Genomic DNA, 12,439 nt, shown 5'->3' with positions numbered 1-12,439 from the left:
TCCCATGAAAGAGGGAGGAGACTCACCATGAGCTGCTCCAGAGGGCGGGACACTGACTGATGGATGGAGGTTATGAGGAGGCAGGTTTGGGTTCACTCTTAGTAGTTATCATGAGGAAATCTCACCCTGGTGATGGTCCCCTGGGGAACGAACACTACTATCAGGCAAAAGACACTGGAGGCGTGAAGGGATGGCCAGCCCACCTTCTCTTATATCTCGTTTTGCCGGTCTCTGTGTCTCTTCCCTGAATCAACCATGCTTGCTCCTGCTAGGCTTGTAGCACCCTTGGCACTAGGGAGTTTGTGTCTTTTCCACTAGTTTGTTTTATGCTTAGAGAGAGACTGATTCCTTTCTCTTTCATTTAAATTACAAAAACATTACTTACTTAGTGTAAGCAGGGAAGACATATAAAATGTAAAAAGTGAAATGTATCATATCCTATGACTCCTTCCTGATGTCTAATAGGACTAATAGACTGATATATACTATTTTCCAAATTCTTCCATTTTCATAAAAACATATTCAAACTCATACTCATAAAAGAATTGATCTTGATGATGTCTTGTTTTACAAAATTTGGATTATATCATACACATTATTGCTAAATTGGCTTTTATCACTTAATAACATATCATGGATATTCCTCCAGGTAGGTATAACTCATTTGTAAAACAATGGCCTTATATTTTGTTCATGAGAGATTGGTACTACAGTTCCTATAACCATTGCCTATATATTGGTAGTCCAATTGTTTTCAAATTTTTCCCCTCTACAATCAATTTTGCGATAAATATTTTTGTCATGTATTTCAGCATACTGGTGAATTTATTGCTATAGGATTACCCACAGTGTTGATAGTAGTACATCAAAGGATATATATACACATACACATGAGCAGACAGACACATAAATTTTAATATATATTGTCAAATTACTTTCTAATTCTAATTATTATTATTATTTATTTATTTTTTGGTGAGGAAGATTAGCCCTGAGCTGACATTTGTGGACAATCCTCCTCTTTTTGCTGAGGAAGATTGGCCCTGGGCTAACATCCGTGCCCATCTTCCTCTACTCTATATGTGGGATGCCTGCCACAGCATGGCTGGATAAGTGGCACGTATGTCCACACCCAGGATCTGAAACTGCAAAACCCCGGGCCGCCGAAGTGGACCGTGTGAGCTTAACTACTACACCACCAGGCAGGCCCCAAGACAAATTATTTTCAGTTGTCTTCTTCATATCTAGATAGAAAATCCTTGAATTTTTCGATAACTTGACTATTAAGCTAAAGCCAAATCGTATAGAAGCTCCAAAATCATTAAGCTTACAAAGCCCACAAGTCATCCTAAGATATTTGAAGTCTGAAATAAAGATGGCAGTTGCTTTGCTCCTGGTTTCTTTCTCCTTCCTTCCTATCCTCCCTCCCCTCCTTCTTCTCTTCCTTCTTTCCTTCCTCCCTCCCTTCCTTCTTTTTTTCCTCCTTCCTTCCCTCCTTACCTTCCTTCATCTCTCTCCCTTCCTTCCTTCCTTTGTAGTTTCAGTGTTTTCTCTTCCTTCAACATTTTTTTCATGCCACTTGGTTCTCTGTCTCTTCTCTCTCTCTTTCACACACAGACAGACGGACACACACACACACACACACGCACACACACACACATCATTCTGGTTTACCTTGGGTGCTATGCTAAGAGTTGCTTGAAATCCACTGCTGAGGGAGAGTGTGGCCATAGACATTTCGAAGGCAGAGGCTCACTCCCTTCCTTGCCTCTCTTTCTTCACCTCTTTTTCTTGCTGCTGTGGAAGGGTGAAGAGATATTAAACTATAAGACTTAATATAGATGATAATTTTCTATAATCAAACGTGATGAGTTGAGAGGTAGTGAGGTCTCCAATCCTGAAAGTGAGCAACAACCCAAAGGAGGTCCTGCCATCATTTTCAAAGATGTTCACTGCTTAGGGTAGGAGGTTTGATAGGATTATATGGAAAGGATATGCCAATTCTAATATGGTATGACAAGTATCATACGTACTTCTGTTTTCTCATGTTGTTTTGAATTTATGTCTATTTCCTCTGGTTTCAATTCTTTTATGTGTTTTTTTGGTCCTGCGTTATCTCTGTGTTCTCTTAATGTAGTTTTTCTCAGTGTATTTATTTGACGCACATTCAGATATTTATGTCTTACGAGCTAGCTATCTGTCTACTTATCTATCTTTCTTTAAATTCTACTTGTTCTATTCCTTTAAAAAAAGGTCTTTCACTATAATATAGGTCTTTCCCTCCTTTGCTTGTCCATATGTCATACTGAAAAATAGGTAAGAAAAGTATAGACTCTGTTATATAATATCCCTTTAAAAAGTATAAGTAGAATATTGAATACAAATTACTTCTGTGATTCTCGACTTATTTTTTTTAATATTCACTATTTATTACTACAAACCATTAATACTAGTTTGTATTTCCTTTATTGTCTTACTGACTGGCAAGAATTTAAAGGAATTATATTTCACTGGATTTTATTCGTCTATTCACTCATTCAATAAATATTTATCAAGCCCCTATACATAGTATTTATAGAAGGTTTTCTGTACATACTTGTTGAATGAATGCATACAATGTGCCAGGCACTGTCTTATAGCAGAAACACAGAGGTGAATAAGAATGCAAGGTCTTTCCTCTCGTGGAACTTTCATTCAGGGGTGTGTGTGAGTGTGTGTGTTATGTGTATTCATGTCTGTGTTTGTATTTGTTGTGGAATGTGGAGAGTGATAGATGAGTAAACAGATAAAATAATTTCAGCTGGTGACAAGCGGTCACATCCAGTGAAGGTGTCAGTAACCCAGCCCAGTAGATTAATTATGAAGCCTGTTATTTTTGCTTGCCATTTGGACTGATCCACGGACCTTAGATAATCTTGTTTGTGGACCAGACCGCCCCCAGCTGTCCCCGATCCAGTGCTTCCCCACTGTCTGCTTCTGCAGGAATGAGACCCAAGAGCTGTCCAACTGCTGCCCCCTGCACAGGTACATCAGCCCCTCCTACCTCCCCTGTTGGCTCCCAGGGGCTGCTTCCTTCCCACCAGGGGTGGTAACAGGAGGCGCTGCTGCCTTTTCAGACAAAGAGAAGCTCCGACTGAGGGGAGGAGACACCAAGTGCTCAGGGAGAGTGGAGGTTTGGCACGAGGGCTCCTGGGGCACCGTGTGTGATGACTCCTGGAGCCTGGCAGAGGCCGAGGTGGTGTGTCAGCAGCTGGGCTGTGGCTCTGCCCTGGACGCCCTGCCGAAGGCGGCGTTTGGCCCAGGAAATGGGAGGATCTGGCTGGATGAGGTGCAGTGCAGGGGCAGGGAGTCCTCCCTGTGGGCCTGTGCTGCGAAGCCCTGGGGGCAGAGCAACTGCAAGCATGAGGAGGATGCTGGAGTGAGGTGCTCTGATGAGTGGAGGAGCTTGGCTTTGACCCTGGTTTTGCAGGGGTGGGGGCAGGATAATGGGCTGGGCTGGAGTAAGATGGAGAGTTTTATTCAGAAAGCATCTAGGTGCTGTAGCCGTGGATCTATGAGAGGGGAGTTGGGAGGACTCAATATTGATATTGTGGTAACTGAGGGGTGATTTCAGGGCTCAGGCAGGAAAAATGGGCTGTCCTGCACTCTGACCAATTTCTGTGCTCCAAACTCCTGTTTTTCTCTCTAGGTAAAAGAACAACATTGCTCCCCACTACAGCAGGTAGAGTGCCACAATCCATGGGCAGGCGAGAATGTTCAGATTCTTGGGACCCGTTCTGTGGAATCTCTGACAGAATTAGTCAACTCAGGAAAGGAAAGATCCTGAGGAGCCACTGGCTGGTGGGGAGGCATCAGGGCATTTTCCTTGGGGAAACTTCCCCTTCCTTGGACCACTGTGCCAGAAGTTTCTCATGCCTTTTGTCCAAGGGAGGCTGGTTCCTGTGTTGCAGAATCTAAGATTTTTCCACCTGCCCATGAGTGTCTCTCCTCAGCAGCAAGATGCCTATACCAGGAGTTGTTTGATGCTCTGGTCTGGTGAAGCCGAAGAAAAGGGGCTGCAGTTGTGTGCCCTGACCCCTAGAGGCTCTTGTAGCAGGAAAGCTCCCTGAGAATCCTGAGCACCCCCTTGGACCACAGTGGAGGGGGGCTGAATTTATTTCAGGACAAGGCATGGGGGGTGCCCCCCAGGGTCACAGGTGATCCCGTTATGTCTGAGAGTGGACTTCATTGTCCTGAGATCTCTGGAAATGCTGGCACAAGGGAGTTTCCCTATGCCCATTGGCTTTGTTCTCCTTAGGGACCAGACCAGGCGCCAATCCTGTCTCTGCCATCTTCTCCCTGCCTGGGATCCTCTGCCTCATCCTGGGGGCCCTTCTCTTCCTGGTCCTTGTCATCCTGGTGACTCAGCTGCACAGATGGAGAGTGGAGCGCAGAGGTGGGCTATAGGGGGCATTGGGTAACATGGAAAGTGTGTAGAGGCAGGAAATGGGGCCGGGTGTGACAAGCGGAAAACTGGGCAAGCTCTTTGTTCTTACCACATTAGTTTGCACTCTATCTGCCCCATGTTAAACTCTAAGGGCTTAATATACAGAGGTCCTTAGGATTCATAAGTCATGGCCTCTCATGTGAGACAAGAAAGAGTAGGGGCTGAGCTGTGGATACAAGGGCAGACAAGGGTAGAAGGTGCAGACATCGTGCATGGGATATGAACTATAAAAGGGTTTGGCAGCCCTGAGGGTTTTTCCGCATGTGAGCATCAGGGACAATGAAGGATTAGCCTGTTGGTTCAGGGGTGTCTCGGGTGGCAATCTCTCACCTGCTTGTGGTTTGCTCAGCCTTGGCCAGTTTCGAAGATGCTGTTGATGAGCCTGTGTACGAGGAGATTGATTCTCTTGTAACACCGAAGATGGAGGATCTGCTGGGCAGCCCAGGTGTGTGTCCCTGCCTTGCCTTCCTGGGATCTCTGGTTGTCAGCCACACACTGGCTATGAGCCAAGTCTTCTCAGCACCTGCAGACCCCACATCTATCCCAGGCTCACAGAGACAGCCTTCTACAAAGGCCACCAGAATTGGGCTCTCCAAAGCCACTGTGAGCTACGAGACTTCCCTTTATACTATAGGAGCCAAGCCTGTGCCAGCATTGCATCTCAGCCTTACCGCAGAGTCAATGGGTGTGCGGACGGTTGTTCTGTTTGTTTTTGTGATGTTTTTCTCCACATTAGGGTCCCTGTCAGATGAATCAGTGACTAACCTGCCATATTATACTGGTGATGGTGCAGAGAACATTGACTATACATGCGTTCAAGGTAGGAGAAGTGGATCTGCCTTTGCTGGGTATTGGGGGCAGGAGAATTTCCATCATAGAGAAGAGATCCAGGGGGAACAGTCTTCCTTTGACTGGGATTAGAGGGGTCTCTTGTCTCCAGCTGGGGTCCAGTCTTCTCCTTCTCTGGCTGCTCTGTGATGCCTCATGTTGAGACTGGGCTCTCTGTCCACAACGACCCTTATTCAGTCACCACATGCACACATTATTTTAAAAAATAACATATGGAAGGCATAATCTGTCAGAATATTTTAGTAATGCTCATTGGTTTAAGAGTATTTTTGAAATGCATAGCTTTAATCAAGAGATATTGAGTTATTTGGAACATTTTCCTGCCTTATGGGCATATCAAAATGCAATGTATGGTCTTGGAAAAGACCTGTTCAGTCACAGAGTGAATGGTGCCTCTATTTAGCAGCCATCAGAACCTCCAGGTCAGAGGGATTTTAGGTATTACCTAGGCCAATCCATGTATGCTGGTTTCACCCAATGCCCTTGTCTGCCCTTAGAACCCCCAGCTCCGAGGACTGATGCCCCTAGTGAGGGTTATGATGATGTTGAAGAGGTACCAGTGCCTGAGGCTCCTCCTGCCTCTCATATGAGTGAGGGGGATGTGCCCCCAGAAGAGGGGAATGGCATGAGTGCCTCTCAGACAGGTGAGCAGGGTTAATTGATCTCTTATAATCTTTTGTCTCTGTCCTGGAAAGGGTGAATCAATGCCCATTTTTCCTGTAGATTCAAAATTTGGATGACCTCATATGTTTAATAGCATAACCTCATCCATATTCCTTCCTTTAATATTGTCAGATTTCTTGGGAGGGAGGAATCACTCTATATTCCTGGTATCTATGTCTCCATAACCTTATCCTTGATGTGCCTGCATTAATACTTACAGATTAATTGAGCATATTTACCAAATCCAAAACTGGAACAACTGTTCTGATAACATTTTTGTGTTGACTCATATGTGAAAAGCAGTAATGGATTTAAAAATTAATGCACTTTTGAAAATTGTGAGGAATTTTGATAACTCAAGATGCACTGTGATCATGTTACCACTGATATGAACAAAGTCTATGATATATGGTGGCCTTAAAAATTAAAGCCATGGTGGTGGATTATAAACTCAGAATTGTGTGCAGCTAAGGGCTAATCTGCTCCAGACATTGCAACAGTTAAATGAAGGCTCTCATTCTCCAGAGAAGAGTATTTCTGCATCTTAGCGCCCATGTGATTTCTTGGGGAGGAGCAACAATGGAAGGATCCTCTGATTGTTTTTCTGGGTGTTTTGGAACACAAGTCAGGACACCAAGAGCTGAGTTAGAGCTGAGTTAGAACTGTCAGTGAGGAACTAAGATTTCTCTAGATGTGGTCTCCGGTCTCCTTCTACTTGTAAATTCAGACTTGTCAGTTGTGAAAGGAAGATTTTTCACATCTGTCTTGTGATTATTACTACTCTTGTGCCATCTCCTTGCTGATTCTGTAAGCCAGGAAACGAGTCTTCACAGAGCACCTGTGTTGGCCACAGATCTCCTGTGATCCAGTGTTTCTCAGATAAACTGAGGCCCTAGAGACCCACATGGACTGAATCCTGATAGGATAGCCCTGATTTATCCTTGTTGTAACTAATATTAACTACTCTGTGCCTCCCTGAGCTTTAGTGGGTCCTCAGGGGTGCTTTTCATCATCACTTACTTGACTTGCTTCCACCGTGGAGCACTGTCTTATTCCTTTGTCACAGTTATAATCAAACTTTTCTTTACTGTTTTAGGCTCTTCTCTACAGTTCCCTAGAGAGGCGGCTGATCCTGGGAAAGGAGAAGATAGCCCTTGGCTGCTCCAGGGGGAAGAAGGGTACCCTGGGTATGATGATGTTGAGCTAAGCGCCCCTGGAAAATCTACAGTGGCTTTCCCGTGATGCTGTACAAAAATGAGATGAGGCCACAGATATTCTAATTGCCTGTATTCCACTAGAGTAGTGCTGACCTATAGTTGTATTATATGGAAATTTCTCAAAACTAAATATTCTGAATAAAATTTGCTTTGTTGATAATTTAGCAACTTTCATCCCAATTTCTCTTAAAGGATTGGTCGTCAGTCACAGTTTCCCTCAAAAGAAATACCAGGTAAGTGAACTGACCTGTTTTCTTAACTCCCCCACAGGCTACTCAAGGCATTACTTTGCCCAGGCTCATGAGTGTTCCAGGTCACTCTTACTTAGAGAAGGGATTCTAAACTTGGTCCACACTCATACACTCGTTCCTAGCAACGAACTCACATGAAATCCTGCACATTCGTTTATGTTCTTCTCTGAGATGTCACAGCATCTGTTTTTGAACAATTCCTAGGCAACAGACTTGGGTATGAGTTTCAAAGTTGAAAGTGAGAGGTTGGCTAGTGGGAGAGAAGGGATACAGCTTTCCTTATCCTGCCCAATTTTTCAATTAATTATCTAATTCTACATAACTATCTCTTTTTTTTCCCATCTCTAATTCCCTTGGTTACTTTTTCCATTTATTATTCAATCCCATACAGACTCCTCCTTACTCTTCTTTCATGTCTAGTTGGTTATCAAATCCTATTAAACTCAGTCTTTCTTCTCCATCACTTCCTCTTATTTCTTCGGGACATTGTCATTTCTTGTCTATCCAGTTATAAAGTCTTCTAGGTGAATTATATCAGCTCATATGTTTCTTCACTGCAAGTTGATGGAGAACAAATTGGCACTCACCCACAGATCTGTATCCTGGTGGGACAAGAAGGTAAGGGAGAGGAATCCTAGACAGAGGAGATCCAGAAGGAATATAGACACTTGGGTTTTGAATGGAAAGGTCTTACAGGATTGAACTATCAGGGAAAGAATTTCAGACCAGTGGGATTCCTCTCTGAAAACGTATTGCTTCAAAATTGCTTTGACCGGGTAACTGTTTAAAATGCAAACATGATCCTGGTGTGATTCTTCAGGATATAGAGAGCTATCCTCTAGCGGTGACCAAGGAAAGATCACATCTCTGAAACACCCAATTACACAGTGAATGTGTGGAGGGTTTGCTGAACCAATTAAAGACCTGAGAGTGGTGGCTTGGTTATGAGCCATCCCAACCTATTACTTAGTTGATGGCTCTGGACGCTGTTTGAGGGTCCAACCTGCACTCACTCTTGCAATTGTCATAATTTTTGGCAGGGCATGGAGATCAGAAGATGCCCGTATCTTCTTCCCATGCCAAATACATGGTCATTGGCTAGAGGGAAGTGATGAAAGCAATGACAGAGTAAAGTATACTCACAAAGATTATTGTTTTGCTCCTGGTGCATGATGTCAACAAAGCCAAAAATAGAGAGCTAGCTACTACAATTTTTGGTAATAAGAATCAATAAAAATTAGGGAAGCTTCACTACCCAGATTTGGGAGAGTTCCAGGGTGAGCCCTATTATGGGTTGGATGCTCCAAAAGCAGCCTGGAGTTGGAGAACAGACTTTCAGAGAGTTTAGACTCAGGGAGGTAAGTGGCAGTCATTCCAAGTGATCTATGTTGCCTGTGAATGAGTCTTTTGTGAGGGGACGTTTTGGAGGGCATCTCATTCCAGGGTCTGCAACAAAAGCCAGAAAACTTCTCTGCGTGGTAGTAATTATGACAAAGAAGCTAGACTGTCATGTGGGGGAAGAATTTATAGGAAATTCTCCTATGAAGAGTGGAGTATGCATATGAAATAGGCCTGTTTGAGGCCTGTCCGATGTTATTTGGGAAGACTCCTTAGAAGTCTCTAGAATTTCCCAGAACTTCTCAGTTATTTAACACCTATAGATACCTTACTCTAGGCAGAGAGGAGAAAGTCACAAAGACATGAAAATTTCAGGGTTTATGTGACTTACCAAGATCCAGTTCAATAACCTAGTTTGGCAGGTAACGTTATGATCTCTACGGGGAACGATGAAGTTGCAGGTGTCATTGCAGGAGCATCATGAGCATGACCGTCATAGAGCTGGTCAAAGCCTGCATGGAACTGGTCACCTCAGCAGTAACTGGAGTAAGAAGTGAGGCTAAAAGGAATTTTTAACATTGAAATATAATTGATATATAACATTACATTAGTTTCAGACCTACAACATGACAGTATTTGTATATATTGCAAAATGATCACCACAATAAATCTAGTTCAGAGGATTTTGAATGGTGCACAAGACCTGTCCAATACAAGTTAATTTCTAAGTCAGAACCAGATGATAAAACTTGGCATATCCAGATATTACCAGTCTATAGCCCAAATTTTTGGCTTGGGTGATATGGCTTAAATGAAATTCTTTCATGACCAGAAGTAGTAAATTTGCGGTAGTGGAATGATCAGACATGGTCATCCCTCACTTTATGTGAACTTCTAATACTGAAGTGCCACAGAAGAGGAATTGTCAAACCAGGGTCAAATGAATCATAGAATTTACCCAACACCAAGCTTTACAGGAAAAGTAGGCACAAACAAAGAATCTGTCTCAGAGGGGCCCCAAAGTGGCAGATGCACCTTCCTAAAAGCTCTCTTTTCACATTGGGACACAGGTGAGCTCTAACTATGTGGGTGGTACAAGTTGAAACACAAAAAGCCATTTAGGGTTGGGGCTTGTCAGTTTTTATACTTTGTTAGTGATACAGGTAGAGAATTTTTGTGGTTAACTTCCATCCTTCAATCAGCCACATCCCCAAAATAGGTACAGACTTGTATACAATAATTGATCTTGACAGAGTGGGTATCTCCTGATACAATACTTGTAGATAAGAATTTCCTTGGATATCTTTCAGTTAGTAAATCCCATCGGAATGTTTTCAAAGAGCTCTGCCTTGATGTCCTGGAGCAGGAATTCGGCCAGTTTACAGACCTATTAATGCTTTCCTTGCCAGAAACATATGCATTTAGGTCAATGATATGAAAAAAAAATGAAGAATAAAATATGGAGCTGAAAACACACACAATCCTGTGAGTTTCATTTTGTATTTTTAACCAATTTGTATATGAATTTAATTAAAGAGTCAAAAGCTGGATAAGACTTCTTACAAGAAATACTAGTCCTCACTTCTGCTTTCCCTGCATGTTCACTCAGGAGTGTCAAACATTTTAAAACACTTTTTGTTGATTTTTTGATATCTTCCTCAATATATTTATATAATATCTTTTTTTTTTCTGTTTTAGTCAGTTATCTTTTACCTTCTCAGTATGGAAAATGAGGATTTAGCACATTTTCGTGCAACTCGTGCATTATCTAACTCCCATACTTTCTCTACCTGCAAATCAAATGCTTCACATATTCCTGAAATATGTTAATAATTTTGGTAGATTAATATTCTTCATTATTATGATGTATACACTATCCCTAGTTGAGTCATGTGGTGTATAATGAATACTTTTTCTGCACAATGTTTTAATTTCCTTTGATTAAATTATTTTGTTTTCCAATTTGATTAGTTGATATATATATATTTTTTAATTTTTTGTTTATTGCAGTAACATTGGTTTATAACATTGTATAAATTTCAGGTGTACATCATTATACTTCTATTTCTGCATAGATTACATCATGTTCACCACCCAAAGACTAATTTCAACCCATCACCGCACACATGTGCCGAATTATCCCTTTCGCCCTCCTCCCTCCCCCATTCCCCTCTGGTAACCACCAATCCAATCTCTGTCTCTATGTGTTTGTTTATTGTTGTTATTATCTACTACTTAATGAAGGAAATCATATGGTATTTGACCTTCTCCCTCTGACTTATTTCACTTTGCATAATACCCTCAATGTCCATCCATGTTGTCACAAATGGCTGGATTTCATCGTTTCTTATGGTTGAGTGGTATTCCATTATGTATATATACCACATCTTCTTTATCCCTTTGTCCCTTGATGGGGACTTAGGTTGCTTCCAAGTCTTGGCTATTGTGAATAACGCTGCAATGAACACAGGGGTGCATGTATCTTTATGCATTGATGTTTTAAAGATCTTTGGATAAATACCCAGCAGTGGAATAGCTGGATCATATGGTAGTTCTATGCTTGATTTTTTGAGGAATCTCCATACTGTTTTCCATAGTGGCTGCACAAGTTTGCGCTCCTACCAGCAGTGTATGAGAGTTCCCTTCTCTCCACATCCTCTCCAACACATGTTGTTTCCTGTCTTGTTAATTATAGCCATTCTGACGGGCGTGAGGTGATATCTCATTGTAGTTTTGATTTGCATTTCCCTGATAGTTAATGATTTTGAACATCTTTTCATGTGTCTGTTGGCCATCTGTATATCTTCTTTGAAGAAATGTCTGTTCAGGTCTTTTGCCCATTTTTTTTTTTTTTTATTGCAGTAACATTGGTTTACAACATTGCAAAAATTTCAGGTGTACATCATTGTACTTCTATTTCTGCATGGACTACATCATGTTCACCGCCAAAATACTAATTACAACCCATCACCACACACATGTACCGAATTATCCCTTTCACCCTCCACCCTCCCCCCTTCCCCTCTGGTAACCACCAATCCAATCTCTGTCCCTATGTGTTTGTTTATTGTTGTTATTATCTACTACTTAATGAAGGGAATCATACGGGAGAAGATATTTGCAAACCATACATCTGATAAGGGCTTAATCTCCAAAATATATAAAGAACTCATGCATCTCAACAACAAAAAAACTACCAACCCAATTAAAAAATGGGCAAAAGACCTGAACAGACATTTCTCCAAAGAAGATATACGGATGGCCAACAGACACATGAAAAGATGTTCAAAATCACTAACTATCAGGGAAATGCAAATCAAAACTACAATGAGATATCACCTCACGCCTGTCAGAATGGCTATAATTAACAAGACAGGAAACAACATGTGTTGGAGAGGATGTGGAGAGAAGGGAACTCTCATACACTGCTGGTGGGAGTGCAAACTGGTGCAGCCACTATGGAAAACAGTATGGAGATTCCTCAAAAAATCAACGATAGAACTACCATATGATCCAGCTATTCCACTGTTGGGTATTTATCCAAAGAACTTGAAAACACCAATTTGCAAAGGTACATGCACCCCTGTGTTCATTGCAGCCTTATTCACAATAGCCAAGACTTGGAAGCAACCTAA

The 12,439-nt window shown here is 42.0% G+C and overlaps 1 protein-coding gene across 1 annotated transcript in view; it reads left to right on the top strand.

Annotated features, from left to right (window-relative positions):
* The window catches only part of LOC147914827 (antigen WC1.1-like), a 114,487-nt gene extending 107,245 nt beyond the window's left edge, over window positions 1–7,242 (top strand). Inside the window, exons 8-15 of the mRNA XM_087441926.1 lie at window positions 2,983–3,024; window positions 3,117–3,429; window positions 3,687–3,721; window positions 4,298–4,435; window positions 4,836–4,931; window positions 5,223–5,306; window positions 5,833–5,979; window positions 7,095–7,242. Coding sequence (XP_087298052.1) covers window positions 2,983–3,024; window positions 3,117–3,429; window positions 3,687–3,721; window positions 4,298–4,435; window positions 4,836–4,931; window positions 5,223–5,306; window positions 5,833–5,979; window positions 7,095–7,240 — 1,001 coding nt within the window. The 3' untranslated portion in view covers window positions 7,241–7,242. The remainder of the gene's footprint in view (window positions 1–2,982; window positions 3,025–3,116; window positions 3,430–3,686; window positions 3,722–4,297; window positions 4,436–4,835; window positions 4,932–5,222; window positions 5,307–5,832; window positions 5,980–7,094) is intronic.
* The last annotated feature ends 5,197 nt before the right edge of the window (window positions 7,243–12,439 follow it).

The sequence above is a fragment of the Ceratotherium simum genome, chromosome 17 (genome assembly GCF_057802395.1).
Source record: "Ceratotherium simum simum isolate JZ-2026a chromosome 17, ASM5780239v1, whole genome shotgun sequence".
In the NCBI taxonomy this organism is placed as follows: Eukaryota; Metazoa; Chordata; class Mammalia; order Perissodactyla; family Rhinocerotidae; genus Ceratotherium; species Ceratotherium simum.
This window is presented reverse-complemented; position numbering and strand designations above follow the sequence as displayed.